We start from the raw sequence: 24,324 nt of genomic DNA on the forward strand, positions 1-24,324 counted from the left end.
TAAATGTATATCTGATTTGCTCCTTTAATATTTCATTACTGTTTAACATTTCCAAATCATTCTACCACTGCAATATCAAAGATGACATTTAGTCTGTATGATGGTGTGCAGAAACAGAGACAGACCCACACACTAACAGTATTTATTTATCCTGTATTTTGAAGAGGTGCGGGGGGTGGGGGGGGGGGGGGGGTAGCATCTCAAGACGTTCGCATAGGTTTGCAAAGTTACAATTTGGTTGTGAGCTGGCAAAGCTAACAAACCTGATGTCATGTAGTCCGTGCACAATAGATTTTGTTGTGTGTTTAATGTCTACTGTTGCTGTAATTTCACAGGTTAAAGCAGCCATTTGGTCTTGGTATATTAGATATTTCTGATCAGTTGTTTTTTCCTATGAGGTTGCATGAATTCAGTAATGTATGAAATCCAACAGACAGAAGAGCAATTAGTGGATAAGGTTCTCATCTCACTGTAGACCTGCTAAACTGCTTAGGTTCACCTACTTTTGCCACACGAGTATGTGCCAACTTTGGGTATAACGAAGTTCGTAAGTTAACATATTTTTCACTCACTGATGCCTTATGCAATTACATTCTTTGGCAATTTCTCACTTACACAAAAGGCACTTATTGTAGAGAAGAAAGTTATTGGAATTGTGTGTGGGGTTCAAACATATACATCTTGCAGACATCTCTTTAAGCACCTGGAAATATTAGAGAAGTGTTAAAGTACTTTTATGCACTTTCAGAATTTGTTATGAACAATTCATCTCAGTTTGAGAGTGACAGACATATTCGTAAGTACAGTAGTAGAAGAAAAAATGATCTGAATTTTTTTAATGAATCCAACTTTGGCACTGAAAGGGATGAAATATGCAGCTATAAAACTGTTTGACACACACACACACACACACACACAGAGACACACTCTAGGGTGTCTCAAGATATAATGGATTTTTTTTTCATGAAATCGAAAACGCATACCCTCTATTTTTTTTCTACTTGACCTTAATAACTCACATACTAAATATTATTACAATTAAATTATTATAACATGTGCCGACTTGATGCTAAACGTGAGACTTGAAAACTTTTACTATGTGGGAATGGAGGGATTCCGGAACTTAATGATTGTTTGGTAAATAAAACACTAAATTGCCCAAATCGTGTTTATTACATCCAAAAACATCAGTCTCTAAATTTTCGTTTCAAAGTTTGTTTTCTGCAGTCAGGATAAATCATTCGGTATTCTTGTACACAACATGACAAAAATTGTTTTTGTTCCTCCTCAACTGATATTAAACCATGAAACTCTTGCATCAACTTGACCACTGTTTCAGCTGTATCATTCACCGCTCTCAGTGCTGAAACCTTCTTTCTGGTTTCTTGAAAGGAAGCATTGTTTGACCACATGGCAGGACATTCATGGAGAGAACTGTCATCATGGAACAATGACTTGCTTCTGACTGAAATGAAGTGTGATATGTTTTTCTCTGTGATTAAGAGAGAGCAAACCAGTTAACAAAATTGTGATTTAAACAGAAAACTAAAGAAACAACGTATCTATTCATTTATTTAACTCACCATACAGTGGGGGATGTAATGGTTAGCATGACCTGATAAATTATCTTTGGTTAAATTTTCAACCATTTTTACTTTTGTTTCTAGATCCTCATCATCGTCAAACAGTGACAAGACAGAAACTTCATCAGTCAAACACCATAAATGCTGGCTTATCTTCAGTAGAGCTGCTTTTGAGATGTCTTTATCTATTTTTTCGTATGCCTTCATTGACTGCAAAAAGCACAAATCTTGATAGGGTGCCTTTACTGCCAAAATACACTGGAGCCATATGTCACGATGAACAGGCAAATGTCAAACAGTGCTACCTTCTCCTTGCTCGAAATTTTTAACTGAGCACAAAGTAATGATATTTTTAGGGAATATATAGCTATCACCATCCATCGAGTTGGTGTATGGTACCTGGAGGCCGTATCTCGAATTTTTTGTCTGTATCTCCACCTAAAAATATAACAGAAAGCTCTATCAACTCTCGGTAATCATCTCTGATTAACTCTTTTGTCAGTTCAGTGCAGTAAAACTCAAGCAGATTGTCAATTACTGAAACAGTCAGATGCATTACGACCTTTACTTTGTAGCACTGTATGTTATCTGGATCTACACTTTTCCAGTTATCTCTGAACTTTTTGAAGAGTGGAATATCAGGACTTCTTCACTTTGTCTTTGAGATTCCAGTCCACAATCGTGTTCCAAACAGCTTTCGCCTGTTCGCATCCTGAAGAGTTTTCCAACCTTGGCACTGTAATAAGTTGCTCTTTATTTCTATATGAAATAACTATCGGAAGACGTTCCTCTTTTGATTCCCAATTGTGTGTAGCAGGCAACAGTTTGCCATCCCAGTGAACAGCCACATCATCTGGAACCTTGTTTTGAAAATTAACTTTTATAGCTTCCGAAGACTCTTTCTGTTTCTCTGTACGAATTCCTTGAATTGAGGACTTACTTATAGGAAATTCATTAGTATTATATCCAAGTGCCTCAATGGTAGCTTCAAGAATATACACTGAATCTCTCACACTCAACTGATACCTGTCTAGCACTGCTACTGATGTTGGAGTAATGAAATTATTCTGCATAGTTGTTTTACTGGTTGCAGATTTTATGTTCTCAATCACAGTTGGGAAATTTTCTTGCAAACACATCTCATTTTTATTACAATCTGAAGATGAATCATTTTGTAATGCTTCATAAGATGCTGTCAAAGGAGCTGATGTGGAAAAATATTTAGCACATCAGTTTTCTTCCTCAATAGTTCTGATGCACGACCTTTCCTCTTTATTAGCCGTTTTCTTGTCGTCCTCCTTAGGTAAGTGACCAGGCCGACCTGGCTCTCTCTGTCGCTGTAAAAAGATTTTATCTTAATTTATTTTCATTAACTGAAGTGCATCGGCGTGTGCAATGTTGAACAAATCCTCCAACTTGTTGACAAACTCTTGTCGGCACTGCTCAAATACCTTCTGGGTTTTTTGTGCATTTTTTTGCAACTCCCTCCAAACTTGATTTTTTTGCTACTCCCTCGAAACTTGATATAGGTTCACTAATTTCTTTGCACAATTAGGTGCAGATTTCGTAGGTATACGCGCCTTTTCCCAAAAGATTATACATTCCCGAATAGTGAGATTTGCACTTTCACTGACAGTTAAATTCACTTCCCGGATATTATAAAATAAAACTGCTAGAACTTGTCCATTAGATGGCAGTTTTGAAACTTTTATCCGATGTTTCACCACAACTATTAAAAATATATGCATTTTAGAACTACTATGTAATTCCAATGACATTTTCACTTACTGACAACAATTTAGACTAACAATGTTAGAGACACACCGGCACGAGGGTGTATGCCTTCCCCTTTCTTACCAAGTACAGCCAACCTGCATGTTTCAGTGCAAGTCAGCACGGGTTGCCAACATCCTAAGGTTCTGAAATTTTACATATAGTTGTTTTGGCATCGTACAAATAAATTAAGAGGGTATGGGTTCAAATAAAACCGACCTCGAATTTTTGGGACACACACACACACACACACACACACACATAAAATACATTATGAACATGATCTATGGTAAAAGTAAGAAACAACATGGATGTTTCGAAGACTGTAGAACAAATTGTGTGTGCTGTTGAAATACATGACTGGAAGCCATCACTCCACTCTGAACAGTTGCAACAAGTTTACATTGATGCCGTGAGGTGTAAACATCTTTTGCCAATAAAAAAATTAAATTTTCTCGTGTTATCGTGTCTTTCACCACCCACATGATTTTCATCTTAGTGCTTCAAAGAGCCTGTCTTTATTCCGAACCCTTTGCGCACTTCAAACTAATGATTCCCTCACACTGAAAGTGGGTATCTGAATTGACATTTTGCTTTCAAATGTGGTGGTGTGCTTTTTTTCCCTTTGCACAAAGCTACCTTCTTACTATTTCTCTGACCTCGATTTTCTAGTCTGTCACGACAGCAATATTATGCAAATATTTCACAGTTTGCTGTGCATTGCAGAATCCCAGTGCTAATATGGTCCCACCTCGTGACTTCAGGCCAAGACAACACTGCAAAGAAGTCAAGATGACTGTAAATATAAGGTGATACGAGCTTACCCCCAGATTGGCGACGTCCTGTACAAACTGCTGGGTGCTCGTGACGGACTGTTCCGTAGTCTCAGTGTAGTTGTCGGGGGCGTTGACGTTCATGCAGACCTTGCCGACGAGTGCGCGCTGCCCCTGCGCTGCCGCCTCCTGGGCCAGCAGCAGCGCCGTCTCCGGATGGATCGTCGTGAAGTAGCACGCTGTCGTCGTCCCGCACTGCAGAGTTCTTTCCTATAAAATGAACGGTGTGATGTGTATTCTGCAATTATTTGCTATGTTTCGTCCTCTTTATAAACTCAGTGATTCTCTTTTTCTTATTTCCGGCCCTATCCAGAGTCTCCACAGGGTCAGCACACTGTGTCGGATTCGACACTATTAGTGGTAGTTAGCAGTAGCACACTCTTCCAGATTCACCATTTTACGCCAAGACTGAAATACACAAACGTCCGTGTCTCTCGTGTTATTGCATATATAAGTGGGAGAACATTTTTTGTAGATGTTGGTGAATTGTGTAAATCTGGTAGGATACGGGTAGCAGCCTGGTATTCGTGTAATCAAATGTGTGAAAACACTTGAAAACCACATCCTGCCTGGGCGGCACAGTGGTCCTCTTCGTTAATCTGTCATACGGATTCAATCGGGTGCAAACGCACTTCCCTGTGTCACAGAAGCAGGTGCACGACACACTCGGCTATTGGGGCAGGTCATAAACTGAATCATTATCCTCACCTAAAAGTCATAATAGTGTAGAAAGAAACTGTATACTATCAATCTTTATGAGCAGTCTGTTTTTTTCTGTAAATTTATGACTTATTGTTCAGCTTTTTAGTCTCACACAATGTTTTTGAAAGTAAAGCTGTGATCCCTGAGTCTTTAAAGAAATGAACTCTCACTACAGCTTCAAACTTCTGATTACTTTACAAATTAGTTACTGTGTTAAATATTTGACATTAAGCAGGGAAGCGAGAAAACTTTACAAACAGTTTGACATTCTGCTTAAAGTTTATTGAAAGTTGCTACGTGCTCTCATTACCAAACACTGGATGAGTATATTGTGAATGATTTGCACTCTGTTTTAAGCAAAAGACAGTTTTCCATGCATCTCAATCTTTATGACATCATATCTCCTGAAATATGTGTAGTATAAAAACACAATTTTGCAGGTATATTAAGTGACAAGTGGCAAGCAACTGCAAAATGTACGGAGAATGCAGTTAGTACTAAAGAAGCAATAAATTAAAATGCCATGCCCAATGTGGCAATTTTACTCCATCAACAATGACAATATAGTAAGAGATTAACTTTTTCCCTTTTATCATTTCATTGGGGAGTGTCAATTAGAAAAATTTTCACAAAGGTTTGAAATTATGTGCAAAGTTTTTTGCAAGTCACTAGATACTCTTGTGCTCAAACGCTGGATGACTATATTCCAGGTATCTGAATGCAGTGAGTTAGGCTTCCTCGAGATGTATACAACACCTGTCTTACTGTGAAGAGCCTTTCACATAAGACTATACCTCTTACTGAGGAGACGATGATTGCGTTTGAAATTTTTAAATTTTGTCACTGTTTATATAAAATACTGAGAATCAAATTTTTGTTGCCCCTGGAAACCAAATGGGTAACCTGCAACTTAATACTGTGCCCATGTTAATACTGTGTCCATGTCAAACTGATGATTCAGTGGTGCTGCCAGAAGCAGAGCCTATTGGTACTAGCTAGAAGATATGCATTCGTCTCTCAGCACTGCCAATGTTAGGCTTATACTAGACGCAATGTATTACGAACACATCCTCAAGGATAACGGTGGCGACACAGTGTGAAGCAGCTGAGACTGTCTTCCCCTCACTGCTGCTCCCCCGACGCGCAGGGGCAAAGCACGTCTTCTGCCTTTCCCTACAACCACTGTGCTAATTATCAACTTATTGAGGGTTTCAATCCGTTATCCGGGTGGAAACCATGGAATTTTGTACACCGTGTTTCATTTAGTGTATGACCTTTATATCTACTTCTGGTACTAAAAGATCATCACTGTTTGTTCAAAATTGCACAATACGAGTGTTTAACAATATTGTGGAAAGGATAGAATGCTATTCACCATACAGACGATATGCTGAGATGCAGACAGGTGACACAAAAAGCCTGTGACATATAAACTTTCGCTCAAAGACTTCTTCAGAAAAGGTAAATGCATTCGAGCAAGTGAGCACACCTCACGCATACGTGACCACTGTCTCCAGCTGCTCCGGGCAGACTGCAACGGAAATGTGTCGACAGGAGTAATAGTCCAGAGGTGGAAGGGGAACGGGGAGGGACAGTAGGGTACGAGTGGGGAAAGCAGAATCGGCACTGCCCGCTAGAGTGAACACGGAGCAGAGGTGGCAGGACAGGGTGTCGAGAGGCTGCGGGGGAAGGGGGAGGGGGGGAAATTGGGAGTGGAAAGGAGGGGACACCAACAGTGGATGCACCAGCAGACAGCAGCACACAGTGAGGGCAGGGGAAGGTGACTGTGAGTGGGTGACAGGACACAGAGGGTGAAAACTGCAGGGTGGACAGTGTGGGACAGTAAGGTATCGCCGGTAGAGGCTCGGACGATTTTGGGAGCAGAAAATGTTTCACAAGGACAACTCCCGTATCTGCGCAATTCAGAAAAGCTGGTGGTGGAAGGGGGATCCAGACGGTTCAGGTAGTGAAGCAGCAACTCAAAGCACACTGTATTCAGCTGCACGTTATGCCACAAAGTCGTCAACTTCCGTCTCGGCCACGGTTCGGATTGCTGCAGTGTTAGTATGCGACACGGCTGCTTTCGCAGGTGGCACTGCCTCTGACAGAGAGTAGGATAATCCAGTGACAGGACTGGAAAAGCTCTGCCGCAACAAATGCACAGCTTTTTATATTGTTACGATTATCGAATAGCTGTCCACGACGACGAATGGCCGTTGCCGAACTTCCGCCCTCCGCCTGTCCCTTCCTCACGGCCTCCCGACACCTCGACCTGCCACCTCCGTGCCCTCCACACTGCCAGGCAGCACCCGTACTCTGCTATTCCTCCCCTTTCCCTGCCCCACTCCAGATCAATGCTCCCATTCGATGTCTTTCGGTTGCACTGTGGCCGGAGATGTCGCTGCACATTTTAGCGATTTTGGCCGAGGTAAACTTACACTGCAGTACTCTTCGTGAGCCCCAAGTGTAGATGTGTGCACCGAAAGAGCTAAGTGAAAACTGTACAGTGCGTACATTTATTTATATATAAAAGCAGACTTCAGAATTTTCGTTTATGAGAGACTGCTCGTACACGATTCGTGTGTCGATTTGAAGTTCTAGATTCTCAGATTTTATTGTTCACTTTGCTTCTGTATAACCTTACAGTGATTGTATCGATACCCATTTGTATTGTGATATATTGTCGCAGAAGAAGCTGAGTAGTACAGTGATGTAGTGGTTACGATACTAGACAGCTGCACGGAGGGTCGTGAGTTAAAAACTCACCTGAACTGTAAAACTTTAATTTCTATATTCGGTTCATTCTAGAAGTATCCACAAATGTCAAGAATCATTGTACTGGAATGTTCTGTAACTGTATATATAGCGTACGTGTTCTTGCCGTAGGTAGTTCACTCCGCGCTCTCGTACGTGCGAGTGCTGAATAAACCTTCGTTAAGTGAAGTTAGTGTTCGTCATTCGTCTAATTACACCTTCTTCTACGTGACAGTATTGTGCACTTTTGAACAATCGTGGACGTCATGAGACTCGTACTGTTTGTGTCAATTATAGGCTTAAACAATTGTGCTCTTTTAAAATTTTTGAGAACAGTAGGCCTATCCTCGTTCAGAACAATTGTTCTCTAATGTCATTGTACAATTGTGAGAAATAGGTTATTTATAAGAATTTTCTAACACCTACAAAACTATATTTTCGGAAGTTAGCGGTACGAGTGTTTTGGATACTTAATTTATTTAGTAGCAAATCGTCATTTGTGCTTAACCATTCTGCCAAAAAATACATTATCCCCAAGTTTCACTGTATATCAGTGCAAATGAATGTTCATTTTTGAGACTTTTCAGAAGCTACCACTGGCCTTTGCATAATCTATGAGCAATTGGCATTTGTGATTTAGTTACTGTAGCAGATATTCTAATGTAGCGTGTAACACCTAGGTTTCCACTGAAGAGTATTAGCTCTGTATATTATCTGCATTTATCATAAATCAACTCTGTTTCTGAGTTTGCTAACAACTATAATTACACTCAAAATGTATTAGGAAACTAGTACTTTTGCCACAGGTTTTTGTGTTGCCTTTAATAGAAATCTCATTTTGTGTGTTTGCTTTAATTCTCATAGGGCTTTAGCAACTTTTTAGCTCAACATATTAAAAGATAATTAGTATGCTTAATTTAAAGCTATTTCTTCACTGTCTTGTAATACAGTGCACCAGCCAAAATGCAACTCCACTGCGAATGCCGTTCTCGAACACGGGACGAGTCGGTTGACTCGGCAACTGTTGTGTCGTAAGAAGTACCTCGAGTACTATCCTCTCCTGTGAATCCTGTCTCCTCTGCAGAAAGTACACAAGCTGTCATTATTTGTCCACTCGACTGGAAGAGGTACATCAATGGTGGCTCTAGGCATCCCGTACAGGGTCGGCACGGACCAGGGAGGACTCAGGGTATTGTACCGATCCCTCTATACGGGAGGCGGCAAACGCAAAAGGGTAGGGTCTATTAATTGTCAGCAGTTCAAATGTACGGCAAATGATGGTACCATTTAGGGAAATGGCAGCAAGGGACAGGAAAGAACACCAGATGCGCTCAGTGTGTACAACTGGGAGCCTCATTCGACACGGTCGAGACACTACTGCGGCAGCCACTGAAGGAACAGGGTACAACCGACTGCAGATTGTGGTGCACGTCGGAATAAACGATGCCTGTCACCTCGGCTCCAAAGTCGTACTCGGGTCATTGCAGCGACTGGCTGAGAAGGTCGAGAAGATCAGGCCCGAGCAACGAGTTTCCACAGAGCTCACTATTTGCAGCATTGTCCCCAGAACTTATCACGGCCCTCTGGCTCTATCTCAAGTGTAACGACTGAACCGGAGACTTCGAAAGTTCTGTGACAACCTAGGCTGCGACTTCCTGGACCTGCCCCATTGGGTTGAGAACTGTAGGGTTCCCCTAAATGGGTACAGTGTGTACTACACATCAGAGGCTGCTGCTCAGGTAGCTCACTGTGAGCGGGGTGCACACAAGGTTTTTTTTGGATTAGGCGACTCCAGATAATGACACCTGTAGGAATACCCAGAAGTATCAAAAGAAATACCTCTCGAATGTGAGAGTATTAAAATCCTAATGGTAAACTATCAAAACATTCACAACAAAGTGCCAGATTTGAAGTGCTCATGAAAAGCAGTGAAGCTCACATAATACTAGGTATAGAAAGCTCGTTGAAACCTGAAACTAATAGCACTGAAATTTTGGGGAAAAATTTAAGTGTATATCGAAAGGATGGGCAGACGGAAATGGAAGTGGTGTATTTGTCACAGTAAACAAGAAACTCCAATCCACTGAGATTCAACTAGTCACTGTTGGAATCGGTTAACTCTGACAAATACCTGGGTGTAACACTTTGTAGGGATATGAAATGAGATTCAACGAGTCACTGTTGGAATCAGCTAACTCTGACAAATACCGGGGTGTAACACTTTGCAGGGATATGAAATGAGATGATTACACAGGCTGTCATGGGTAAAGCAGGGTTTAGACTTCAGTTTATTGGTAGAGTACTTGGAAAGTGCAGTCAGCCTAAAAAGGAGATTGCTTATAAATCAGCCATCCAACCAGTTCTATAATACTGCTCAAGTATGCAGCACCTGTACGAAGCAGGACTAATGGGGGATGTTGAATGTATACACAGGCTTGTTTGATCTGTGGGAAAGTGTCACAAAGTTACTGAAGGAAATGAGCTGGAAGACTCTCGAAGATAGACATAAGCTATCCCGACAAATTCTGTTAAAGTTTCAAGAACTGGCTTTAAATGATGACTCCAGGAATACACTACAAACCCCTACATATCACTCACATAGGAATCGTGAGGAAAAAATTAGAATAATTACTGCATGCACAGAGGCGTTCAGACAATCATACTTGCTGCACTCCATGCATCAATAGAACGGGAAGAACCCTAATAACTGGTACAGTGGGGCAGACCCTTTGCCGTGCACTGCACGGTGGATTGCAGAGTGTGGATGTAGTTGTAGATGAGGATGTAGATGTGCAAGGTACACTTGTTTTTGTGAATGTGTGCACATTTCTCTTTTCTGGTAAAGGTCTTTTCATCACGCATGTCAGCAAATCAGTGTCTCACCTTTACAGCGAGCAGCACTCAATCGTTCTCATAATATTGATTAATATGAGTACCTGTGACATTAAGACATAAATTGCTACCAGTAAAGCTATCATTTGAGCTGTGACTGCTACGATTCAGTTTCAACCTTTAATTATTATTCATGTCCCACGAGCAAACATTACAGTTATTGAAGAGCACTTTAAAAGTCCTCGAAAGATCATTTGTGCAGGTCAGAAACAAGAGTAGGCATAGCACTGACCCCTTTGGTCTGAGGCGAAACATCCAGTACTTAGTACAGGAAGTAATAGCCTTGGGCTTCAGAACTACAGGTTCTGTATTCCAGTAATGGAAAAGGAATTGGTAGTGAGGGATCGGAAACAGGGTGGAGGTGCGACTATCTCTCAGCCTGGGGTGTGGATGACTAACTCCCCCCCCTCTCCAGCCTACCCAGGCGAGTGGGAGGAAGGAGGGAAGAGAATCCCCGGTCAGCAGGACCTGGGTTTCAGGTTAGGCGAGTTACACTCGGAGGTAACTCACACGGCAGCTTCACATATACGGACAGCGTGCTTTGTCGATTTATTACGCCTCGTTCACTCTCTTCTAGATTTCTGTTCCTGCCTCGACCTGCAGTCCGTGACGCAGAGAGCACTGTCGCGAAGACCCTTTCCCCTGAAGTAAGCACAGAAAGAGAGATCACAAGTCGGGAGGAGGTATTTGTCGTAATGACTGTGGAGGCCACACTGTGCGAGTGCCGGGGCCCGAACTGTACGGCCACATCACAGCTGTGGCTGTCCCCACACAGGTCGGATGCCACCATATCTCGGTGCATCACAACAAACCACTGACAGCGTCATCTGATAATGCTATGAGAGAAAATATTCTGGAAGCAACAGCTGAAGCTTTTAAATGGATATTTAATACGGATATAGATCTGCAAATATGAAAATCTGGGTCAAAATGCTATGTTTTATACAATTTGTAAAATACATATGTTAATAAAAATGTAAATGTTCATTTGTCCAAAACCATTAATTTCCAGAAGTACATAGGTAACAATGTTTTCCTATCATCAAATTTATAAAGAATTATATACTGCTTAGCTTAAAAAAATAGACACACAAAAACATTTGCATTTTCCAGTGCAACGTCGTGTCACAATTTCAAAGCATTTAGTGAAAAACTTTCAGAGATCTGTGATTAGGAACATTCACTGTTTCTATACAAGTACAAACGCAGAAGTTTGTCTCTTCAAAATCTCAGATGTCCATAAGTTCTTCACAGACTGCTTTGAAATTTTGACACAATATTCCATTTGAATACTTGTGTTTTTATATGCGTACTGGCATGTCATCTGGTACAAATGTAATATGTTGTTGTTGTTGTTGTGGTCTTCAGTCCTGAGACTGGTTTGATGCAGCTCTCCATACTACTCTATCCTGTGCAAGCCTCTTCATCTCCCAGTGCCTACTGCAGCCTACATCCTTCTGGATCTGCTTAGTGTATTCATCTCCTGGTCTCCCTCTACGATTTTTACCCTCCACGCTGCCCTCCAGTACTAATTTGGTGATTCCTTGATGCCTCAGAACATGTCCTACCAACCGATCCCTTCTTCTAGTCAAGTTGTGCCACAAGCTCCTCTTCTCAATTCTATTCAATGCCTCCTCATTAGTTATGTGATCTACCCATCTAATCTTCAGCATTCTTCTGTAGCACCACATTTCGAAAGCTTCTATTCTCTTCTTGTCTAAACTATTTATTGTCCACGTTTCACTTCCATACATGGCTACACTCCATACAAATACTTTAAGAAATGACTTCCTGACATTTAAATCTATACTCCATGTTAACAAAATTTTATTCTTCAGAAACGCCTTCCTTGCCATTGCCAGTCTACATTTTATCCTCTCTACCTCGACCATCATCAGTTATTTTGCTCCCCAAATAGCAAAACTCCTTTACTACTTTAAGTGTCACATTTCCTAATCTAATTCCCGCAGCATCACCCGACTTATTTCGACTACATTCCATTATCCTCGTTTTGCTTTTGTTGATGTTCATCTTATACCCTCCTTTCAAGACACTGTCCATTCAGTTCAACTGCTCTTCCAACTCCTTTGTTGTCTCTGACAGAATTACAATGTCATCGGCAAACCTCAAAGTTTTTATTTCTTCTCCTGTCACATATAAAATATATACATAATAAAACTGGGAACATTATACAGATATGTCAGTTTATACAAAAACTGTTAATCTCCAAAAGCTCTTAACAAATTGCTCTGAAATTTTGACACAACATTGAATTCTAATATAGGCACCTAATTCTTTAATACATTTTATATTTTTAATACATATAATACACTGAAGAGCCAAAGAAACTGCTGGCCGGTGTGGCCGTGCGGTTCTAGGCACCTCAGTCTGGAACCGCGTGACTGCTAAGGTCGCAGGTTCGAATCCTGCCTCGAGCATGGATGTGTGTGATGTCCTTAGGTCAGTTAGGTTTAAGTAGTTCTAAGTTCTAGGGGACTGATGATCACAGATGTTAATTCCCATAGTGCTCAGAGCCATTGGAACCATTTTTTGAAGCCAAAGAAACTGGTACACATGCCTAATATTGTGTAGGACCCCCGTGAGCATGTAAAAGTGCCGCAACGTGATGTAGTGTGGACTCGACTTATGTCTGAAGTAGTACTGCAGGGAATTGACACCACGAATCCTGCAGGGCTGTCCATAAATCTGCAACAATACAAGGGGTTGGAGATCTCTTCTGAACAGCACGTTGCAAGGCATCCCACATATGCTCAATAATGTTCGCAGTTGTCGGTGAAAGTGTTTAAACACAGAAGAGCGTTCCTGCAGCCTCTCTGTAGCAATTCTGGATGTGCGGGGTGTCTCATTGCCCAAGTCAATCAGTATGCACAATGGACACAAATGGATGCAGGTGATCAGACAGGATGCCTACATACGTGTCACCTGTCAGTCGTGTCTAGACACATCAGGGGCCCCGTATCACTCCAACTGCACATGACCCACATCATTCTAGAGCCTCCACCAGCTAAAACAGTTCCCTGATCACATGCAGGATTCACAGTTTCACGAGATTGTCTCCATACCCATACATGTCCATCCGCTCGATACAATTTCAAATGAAACTTGTCCGGCCGGGCAACATATTTCCAGTCATCACCAGTCCAATGTCGGTGCTGACAAGCACAGACAAGGCATAATGCTTTGTGTCGTACAGTCATTGTGGGTATGTACGTGGGCCTTCAGCTCCGAAACCCCATATCCATGATGTTTCATTGAATGGTCTGCACACTGACTCTTGTTGATAGCCCACCACTGAAGTCTGCAGCAATTTGCAGAAGGGTTGCACTTCTGTCACGTTAAACAATTCTCTTCAGTCGTCGTCGGTCCTGTTCTTGCAGGATCTTTTTCCAGCCACAGTGATGTCTGAGATTTGCTGTTTTACCAGATTCTTGATATTCGTAGTACACTCGTGAAATAATCATACACGAAAATCCCCACTTCATCGCTACCTCGGACATGCTGTGTCCCACTGGTCACATGTCGACTATAACACCACATTCAAACTCACTTAAATCTTCATAACCTGGCATTGTAACAGCAGTAACTGATCTAACAACTGCACCAGACAGTTGTTGTCTTATATGGGCACTGTCGACTGCAGCACCGTATTCTGCCTGTTTACATAGCTCTGTATTTGAATACGGATGCCTGTACCAGTTTCTTTGGCACTTTTTAACATACAGGGTGCATCAAAAAGGCTCATCTAATTTTTAAAAAATCCTTACTATTATGTTATTTAGATACATGTGAACAACGTATTGTTGCAAAGAGCAAACGCCGAGTTTTACACGGTTCCCGCTAGATGCCAGCAGTGAGTACACCTTTCAGTTCTAGTAAAAAGGGTGTCGGGTTGGGACAACAGAAGCATTTTGTGTTCTACGTTTTGAGCAGTGCGGCTCGGTAATAACTGTTCAGCATCACTTTGGTACTGGTAAGGTGTGGACTCTTCTATAGCACAGAACATTAGACAATGGCACGAACAATTCCGAGAAACAGGTTGTTTGTGTAAAGGCAAAATGTCAGGCTGTCCCCGAGTGTCTGACACAGATGTTGAACGCATCCGCGATAGTTTCACGAGGAGTCTGCGGAAAGCTGTTCACTGTGCAGCTGAACAGCTCGACATGCGCCCAATGTCCTTTTGGCATGCATTACATCGACGTTTAACATGAAACCGTACAAAATTCAGCTACTGCAAGCTCCTCGTGAAAGTGACAAATGACAATGTGTGGAGTTGTGTAATTGTGTTCTTGGCAATATGGAGGATGACGGTTTTCTTCCACGCTTAGTGTTTATTGACGAGGCAACGTTCCATTTAAGTGGAAAGGTGAACCATCATAATATGAGAATATGGTGTACTGAACAATCGTGTGAAGTTGTACAACATGAGAGAGATTCTACAAAATTTAACGCGCTTTCGGCAGTTTCACAAAAAAAGGTGTACGGTCCATTTCTCTTTGCCGAGAACACTGTTACAGAAAGCACAAATCTCGATATGCTCGAGAACTTTCCTTTCCCACAGTTGAAGACTGATTCGAATGACTCCATTTACCAACAGGATTGGGCACCGCCACACTGGCATCTGGAAGTGTGGGAATTTTTAAGTCAAAAGGATCACTAAATAATGGACTGGTCACACAGGACCAAATGATTCAGCCTTACACTGCTGGCCTCAAGGTCACCAGATGTGACTATATGTGATTACTTCTTGTGGGTGTTTATAGAGGACTCTGTTTATATGCCTCCGTTACTAACAACAACAAATGAGCTGAGACATCTCATACAGCAGCTGTGGAAGCTGGAACTCGAGACATGCTCGCTGCAGTGTGGGAACAATTCGAATGGCACAATGACATATGCCATGCATCTCAAGGGGGACTTATTGAACACACGTGAAAAACAGTTTCCCATTCATCAAGAAACAAAATTCATTGTATATGTTTATTAGTTTCAGAAATATATATGTGCCAATTTGGATGATTCTTTTTGATACACCCTGTATAAATACATACACAAAATATACAATAGTGACACCAACAAACGGGAAAGTTGTATTTATGGCTTATTGGTTTACAATCAGAATACTGCTCCAGAAGCTAAATTTGCAACAACAATAAACAAGGCTGAAGGTGAGAGGGGGCAAGAGGAGTGGGGTGGGAGCAGGGTTGAGAGGGCATGGACAGAGGGGGGGGGGGGGGGATGGGAAGGAGGAGTGGGATAGAGAGAGGGAGCATATGGAGATGGAGAGAAAGTGGGGCAGGAGGCAAGATGGACTTCAGAGGCGAGAAGGAGATTAGGATGTATGAGGCATGCCTAAAAAGTATCCAACCTTTGCCCAGAAAAAAATATTTTGAATACCTGACGAGGTCGGGACTGTAATCCCCTTCAAAGTAGGCCCCTTGTGCTTGCACTCACTTAGCCCACTGGTCCCTCCACTACAAGAAACACCTCTATAAGTCTTCTTTTGGAACCATGTTCAGTTCCGTCGTGCTCCACATTATCTCTTCTCTACTCTCAAAATGGGATCCTTTCAGTGGTGTCTTCATTTTTGGAAACAACCAGAAGTCACAAGGAGCCACGTCTGGAGAGTAAGGAGGTTGGTGAACGGCTGTAATTCTGTGTTTGGCAAAGAACTTTGGATCAAATGGGATGAATGTGCGGGGGCATTGTCGTGATGCAGTTGCCACTTTTTCGCCATCCACACGTCTGGCCTTTTGCGCCGAACTGCGTCACTGAGTTGCTGGAGAACATCTCGGTGGCACTCCTCCGTCACTGTTTGTCCTTCTGGTACATATTCGTGATGCACAATTCCACGGACATTAAAGAAGATAGTCTGCATCACCACGATTTTGCTTCGCACCTGCCGCACTTTCTTCGGCCTCGGAGACTCGGGATGCTTCCATCGCGACGGCTGTCCTTTTGTTTCTGGTTCGTACCCATTCACCCACAACTCATCTGCAGTTATGTTGTTCAGAAACCCAGGATCAGTGTTGGTGGTGTCCAGAAGGTCCTGTGCAACATCAAAATGGAGGTCCTTTTGTTCTGGCAACAACAACTTTGGCACGAATTTCGTAGCCACTCAGTGCACGGTCAAATCATAACGCAAAATTGCATGTGCAGAACCTTTACTCACTCCAACCTCTTGGGCAATCTCGCACACAGTCAGGGCAATCTCGCACATGGTCAGACTATCTGCCATCACCAAATTTTGCACCCTCTCAACAACAGCTGCACTCCGAGCTGTTTGGGGCCTGCCAGAACGCTAGTCACTCTATGCTGATGTGCGACCATTTATGAATAGGTTGATCCACTCCTTAGTTTGTGTTACACCCTTCGCATCTTCTCCAAACACCTGCTGAATCTTACAAATTGTTTCGCATTGAGAATCACCAAGCTTTTGAAAAAAATTGATGCAATATCTTTCCTCAACACATTCAGTCATCTTGAGAAAACCAGTAATCCGATGAACAGGTTGAGTAGCACCTCACTCGGCGATCGACACACAGCGACTGACACGCTGGAAGCCGGGGACAAAATTCACGCGTGCACATAAAGGTGTCTCTTCCTTTACTGTGTACAGTGGTGCTGCACTATCGTCTATTTTGCGCAGGGAAATCAAAGGTCGGATACTTTTTAGACAGACCTTGTATATCCAATTGCCATACATGTTACAAATGCATGCTTTCTCTTTTCTTTCTTTTCCATCTAACCACACTGAACCACAGCAAATTGTGGCTGGGTACAGGTAGTATAAAATATTTTTCTAGGATTTGTGATTTTAAGCTCACGTGACTAAGTTTGCCACTCTCAGTATTACGGCCTTCAGCGTGAAAGACCAGTTCGATGCAGCTCTCTGTGGTAGTCAATCCTGCACAAAGTCTCTTCATCTCTGAACAGTTATTGCAAATGACCTGCTTACAGTGCCCCCCCCCTCTCCCAAATCACCTCACACCATTACCATACTGACTATTCTTTGATGTCTCGATTTCTCAGGATGTGTCCTCCCAACTGGTCCTTTCTTTTAGTCAAGTTTGTAAGGGTCAATTATACTCATTTTCTTATTCCCCACTGAAATATTAATTTCAGATGTGATGTTATGAAAATATTAATTCCAAACAAGGGCAACAAGTGAGGAAAAATTCTTTTATTAATGACTTTTGGGATAATTTGTTTCACGTGAATGGTAAAGGACACCTGAGCACCATCTGGTTTGGAGTTCTGTGAAGTGCAATATCCAAAGGACTGGAATCCACACAGGAGAAACAACAAAGCAATGACATTTTTTCGTCAGTCATTACTTTGTATCCATTGCGGAGTAACCACTGTATATTTGCACCAGATCTATAGCAGTTGTTTTATGTTTAACAACTGTTCAAAAGTTACTACTATGAGGACCATTTTCTGTAAAATTATTTCAAGAATATTTATTCTGTTTTGGTCTCAGCAGTCTGTCATTTCCTTTACAAAGTGAACTAAAATGAAAATATTTTAGTTGAAATTTATGGCAGTGTGCAGTTTTTTTTTTTTTTTTTTTTTTTGTGGGTGAACCTGACAATAATCTGCTGTTTGCTTTGTTGATTTGTCATTTAGTACTCTTTGGTGGTTGTTAGAACACAAAGTAGAGGAACATCACTAGAAGTAGTGGAACATTACTAAAAGTAGTCAGATGCGTATTCTAGGGGCCCAGTTATGATCCTTATGCGGATAACTTAAACCTTCCTGGGGATTTTTATTTTATGCCTGTTATAGTGGTGGTTCACCTGAGATGAAGTATAACAACTTGAATTTTTACTAAACTTGAGTGCTTAGGATTCACTCACCATTTTTTTATTTTTACTTTTTATTTAGAAAGGCATCCACTACAAACTCTGCTATAAATTTCTTTTATCCAAAATTCTATTCAGTACCTTCTCATTAGCTATGTCATTTACCGACCTAATCTTGAGCATCCTTCTGTAGCACTTCATTTCAAAAGCCGCTATTCTCTTCACATCTGAACTGCATATTGTCCACGTTTCACATCCATACAAGGCTATGCTCTAGACAAATATCTTCAGGAAAGACTTCCTAAAACTTAAATTTATATCAGATGTTAGCAAATTCCTCTTCTTCAGAAATTTTTCTTCTTCTTCTTCTTATTCTTCTTTGCTACTGCCAGTCTACATTTAATATCCTCTTTACATCAACTGTCACAAATTATTTTACTGCCTAAATAGCAAAGCACATCTACTACTTTTAGTGCAATATTTCTCAATCCAATTCCTTCAGCATCAACTTATTTAATTTTACTACACTCTATTATCCTTAGTTTATGTTAGATGATGTTCATCTCATGACCTATTTTCAGGACACTATTCATTCCATTCAGGCTCTTCCAAGTACTTTACTGGCTCTGACAGAATTACAATGTCATCAGTCAACCTCAAAGCTTTCATTTGTTCTATCTGAACTTTAATTCTGTTTCCAAATTCCTCTCTGGTGTCCTTTACTGCCTTTTCAGTGCCACACAATAAGTAAATACACGAAATAAATTCTGATGACTTAGACTGTATCTGTTGCATATATGCTTAACAGGAAACTGTAATAACTTACCACAATTTTTCTGTAAACAGTTTGTGCAAACTCGACATCACTGTACTTGGTCTCCATAGGGTAGGTATATGTGTCGAGCCAATCTAGTAGAGTCTTGTCGTAGCCGAGGCCCATGTTCGGGTACTGTGGTGCGTGGATGTGCGAGTCGATGAGGCCGGGCATCAGGAACTGGTTTGACGTTAGACGCACTGTGGTAACCCCTTCAGGCGCATCACCTCCGGAACCCACAGACACAATCTGTAAGCAAAAGATTGTGATATTCCTTACAAAAGGACTGCCATTATCATCATTTACAAGCAAAAGCTGGTCAGTGAGAATGTCACAGAAGCTTTCATAGCAATAGACAAGCAGTTCCAGGCTTTACACTGTAGGTCCGCTCCTCATAGCCATTTGTAAGGGACACTATTTGACTAAACATTCTACTAAATTCACATCATATTCATCAATTGGGAGGGGGAAAAAACAGGCATTTGTAAGTCAAATAAAATGTATTGAGCATGATGTTATTGTGAAACATATATAAATTTCAAGCTTTCGCAGCCCAAGGTTGCTTCATCAGGAAAGAGGGAAGGAGAGGGAAAGACAAATGAATGGGTTTTAAGGGAGAGGGTGAGGAGTCATTCCAATCCCGGGAGTGGAAAGACTTACCTTAGGGGGAAAAAAGGACAGGTATACACTCGCACACACACACATATCCACCCGCACATATACAGACACAGGCAGACATATGTAAATGCAAAGAGGTTGGGCAGAGATGACATCTGCTGTCCGGCTGTCTCTCTGCCACAGCTTGGCGGTAGCCGTTCGTGCAGAGCGGATGGCTCGTCAGTTGCCGTGGCCACACAGAATGCTGCACAGTGGCTTTCACAGGTGGCCCTGCTTTGGTGGGGTAGCAGGTGCTCGTGACGGGACTGCAGTAGGTGGTGGAGGGAGGACGTATGGGACACGTCTCACATCTAGGTCTGTTATGGGGATACCAGCCACAAAGCCAGGAGTTGGGAGCAGGGGTGGAGTAGGGACGGACGGGGGTGCTGCGGAGGTCGAGTGGGTGGTGGAACAGCACTGCGGGAGCGGTGGGGAGGATATTTATTACTTCTTGACACAATGAAAGATAGTAGAGAGTGTAGAATGTCAGACACAGTTGTTTTACTGATGATGAGAAAACAGGAAAGAGATGGTGAAACCTGGTGCTGACATACAGCATACTGCTCTGAAACAGGTCCGAGTGGGCCGCAAAACCTACAGTCTGCACCCACAGGTGGACTACTGTCAGTATTACCGTGTGCCATCACTTCGTGAGACACTGTTGAGCGGTTTGCAGCTTAACCCAAGATAGTGTCAGAGTGTCTGGCGATCGGGAACTGGACACCGACGCCCCAGCTCCCACGACGGACAAATGGCAGAAGTGGAAATTTATTTCACCACTGATATTCAAATAAACTACTTCCGAGTTGTGCGCCATAGCACGAGCGTGCGTATGTGACCTCAGTTACTGCAAACATGAGAGACAAATCCAACTGCTCATGAGAACCAAATATGGAAGTAGCTTAAAAAATACTTGTAGCTCACAGGAGTGAACTATTGAGAGTGGAAAGACACCTTGCTATCATAAATAACATACTAATGACAGCTACTCAGGCTCAGAGGAAATATACCACAAGTTAAAGCAAATTTTCTGCTTTTCCTATTTTACAAGGTGTGCCTATAAAATAACAGGACTGATGACATTACAGACTAAGTTCGCACGTGCCAAAGGTGAATGACCGATAGCTGTGAAGAGAGGAGCCTTCGCAGTTGAATGCGGCATCTCTGGTGTCAGTATGCAAATCAGTGTTGCCGTGACCTTCATTTGTGTAAGAGCAGCTATTTTGTTTTGGCAGAAAAATGGTAAGTGTAACAACAGAGCAACGAACTGTCGCGAAGTTTCACATGAAACTTGGCAAAATTACTACTGAAACCTATTTTCTACTAGAAGAAGTGTACGGTGAAAGCTATTTATTCTGTACCTTAGTTTTTGAGTGGTTCAAGCACTTCATGGCCGAGAATACATTGAAGATATTTTGTGCCTGGGACATCCTTTAACATCAAAAACAGACAGAAATATTGAAAAAGTAGGTAATCTAATTCGAACTGACCATCAGTTGAGTATTCAGTCAATTGCTGCAACTAAGAATTTTGCATAACCAATTTAACATGAGAAAAGAGTGTGTGAAGCTGGTGCTGAAAGTTCTCACAATCAAACAAAAAGAAGCTTGTGAAAATGTTGGTACTGACACTTTGAATATAACTGAAAATTATCCCAATTTCTCAGGAAGAGTGATAATGAGACAAAGCTTTGTTTTTCACTTTTGATCCAGAAACTAAGTGCCAATCTGTGCAATGGAAGGGCCCAACATCACCGGGAGCAACAAAAGCTCAAATGAACAAATCGAGATTCAAAGCGATGAGGATTTTTTTTTGTTCGATATTTGTGGAATTGTGTATCTTCACTGGGTTCGTGGATGTTAAACTATTACTCAACATTAGTACCTTGAGGTTGCCAATTCCATGAGAAAAAAAGAAAACAAGTATCTGAATTGTGGGAGAACAAATCATCGAGGCAACACCATACCGCATTGTCTGTTAAGAGGTTTATAGTGAAGTACGGAATCCCAGTTTCGAGACCCACAACCTTATTCACCTGACCTAGTTTCGTGTAACTTATCTATTCCCCGAGATTAAATCTGCTTTAAAAGGAACAATATTTCAGAAAAGTGGCCAGCATCGGCAAAGAGCTAACAGAGGAAGACTTCTAGCACTGTTTCCATCACTGAAAATTTCTGACAGAGCATAATTGACATAGAAGAGGGGAGTATATTGAGGGTGACAAATACGTACGGTTTTGAAATAAAATGTTTTACAGCAGTAAATCTGCTATTTTATAGTCGCACTGCAATACTCAGATGAACTACAGTATAAAAATTTAGATATACTGAAGTGATAAAAATGAAACCTGTCGACTACAAAAAGTAACTATCAGAATATAAGGCAGTATAAGAATGGTTGACAGTTTAAAGGCCATTTTTAAGTATAAGTTATTTTACACAGTTTTTAGACGTATAAAATTATGAATAGAGTTAAAAGCACCTTCGGACGATACGACTCAGCTTGAAAGCTTATAAAACAATCAATTTGGTAATGGAAGGAAGTGTGGAGGATAAGCATTGTAGAGGGAGACCGAGGCACCGATACGGTAAGCAGGATCAAACAGATGTCAATTGCAGCAGTTATACAGAGGTGAAGAGGCTTGCACAGGGTGGACTAGAGTGGAAAGCTGCAATACGTCATTCTTGGCAGTGAAGACCAAAAGCAATGCCAACAAAATTGTGCATCTGTTTACCCCTATGGAATGGAAAACACAAATTTGAAAGAGAAATTCGGGCAGATGATAGAAACGTTTGTTTGAGATAGCAGAGTACGCAAAGATATTTGTCGACCCTCGTGCCATTGTAGACACCTGTATAAGAAGATGCCACCAACCTGTTCCACTACTGCCATTTTTTCCAAAATTTTTGAAAAGATGGTGTATTTTTGAGCAACAATAATATCCTCAGTAAATTCCTGTTTGCATTTCAGAAAATATGCTCATCTGAGAATGCTTTTAACACATTCTGTCACCAAATTTTACTAGCATTAAATAACAAAAAGCACTGGCTAGTATTTTCTATGACCTGCCCAGAGCATTTGACTGCACAAATTAAAACATTCACCGAAAAGCAAAAGCATTGAGTTGTTGAAATGCACACACAAATAGAAAACTTGCTATCTCATAGAGTAATCCTTATTCAAATTAGAGTATACACACCACACACACACACACACACACACACACACACACACACACAAACAAACCAACATTGCAATAAATACTAAATCAAATATAAATTTAGAAAGGGCAGCTAATCAAATTTTTACTGACATTAATAAGTGGTTCATACCCAATTCACTGTCACCAAACTTTGAAAAGACCCACTATATGCTTTTCAGAACTTACAAGAGATTTCCTTCTGGTGTGTGTATAAAATATGATGACATGGAAATAGGAGAAGTCGAGAGTGTAAAATTCTTGGGATTACAACTTGATAATAAATTCAGTTGGGAGCAACATACTAACAAACTGCTAAAGCGCCTAAACAAGCCTGTGTTTGCAATGCGAATGATGTCAGACATAGGAGATATAAATATAAAAAACTGGCATATTTTGGGGTAACTCCACAAACAGAGAAAAATTTTTTAGAGTACAGAAGCGTATAATAAGAATAATGAGTAGTGTAAATCCAAGAACATCATGTCGAAACCTATTCAAATAATTGGGCACATTAACCACAGCTTCTCAGTATATTTATTCCTTAATGAAGTTTGTTGTAAATAATACATCTCTCTTTCCACCTAACTGCTTAGTACACAGTATTGACACTAGGAATAAGAACAATATAGAATGAGATTTTCACTCTGCAGCGGAGTGCGCGCTGATATGAAACTTCCTGGCAGATTAAAACTGTGTGCCCGACCAAGACTCGAACTCGGGACCTTTGCCTTTCGCGGGCAAGTGCTCTACCGTCTGAGCTACCGAAGCACGACTCACGCCCGGTACTCACAGCTTTACTTCTGCCAGTACCTCGTCTCCTACCTTCCAAACTTTACAGAAGCTCTCCCAACCTGAACCAAACGGAACACCTCCAGGATGAGTGAGAAAGTGACTTCATTCTGGACTCCTGCGTTGAACATTACTACCTTCTCCGGTTTCAGCTCTCGAGGAAGAATGGGCTGCCAGTTGTAACACGTCACAATATTATAGTCCGATTTACGATATTTGTGAACTTTGTCAGTGAGCGTGGAGAAAAATGGAGAAAATATTATGCGTGAAATCCAAATGGTATTCATCTCGTAGTTCTACTTGCCGGTTAATTAAAATAATAAAATCGGCAATGGACCTTTTCACATCCCCATTTTGCTCTCATTCTCGATCGATACGGTCCGGATAAAATGTATTTGTATCGAGTCGCACAAATAAAAATGTTAATTATGTGAAATACTTAATACTTCGTTATTATTTATCAGGGATCCTTTCATTAAAGAATTATTATTCAGAGATTTAA

At 41.4% G+C, this 24,324-nt stretch overlaps 1 protein-coding gene across 5 annotated transcripts in view; it reads right to left on the minus strand.

Annotated features, from left to right (window-relative positions):
- The window catches only part of LOC126427909 (guanine deaminase), a 145,796-nt gene that overhangs the window by 27,764 nt on the left and 93,708 nt on the right, over positions 1-24,324 (minus strand). For all 5 annotated transcript variants that reach the window (XM_050089799.1, XM_050089798.1, XM_050089801.1 and 2 more), the window contains exons 3-4: positions 19,187-19,423; positions 4,181-4,399 (exon numbers count right to left, since the gene is read on the minus strand). In XM_050089799.1, the coding sequence (XP_049945756.1) occupies positions 4,181-4,399; positions 19,187-19,423 (456 nt within the window). The remainder of the gene's footprint in view (positions 1-4,180; positions 4,400-19,186; positions 19,424-24,324) is intronic.

Source organism: Schistocerca serialis, chromosome 12, assembly GCF_023864345.2.
Source record: "Schistocerca serialis cubense isolate TAMUIC-IGC-003099 chromosome 12, iqSchSeri2.2, whole genome shotgun sequence".
Taxonomy (NCBI): Eukaryota; Metazoa; Arthropoda; class Insecta; order Orthoptera; family Acrididae; genus Schistocerca; species Schistocerca serialis.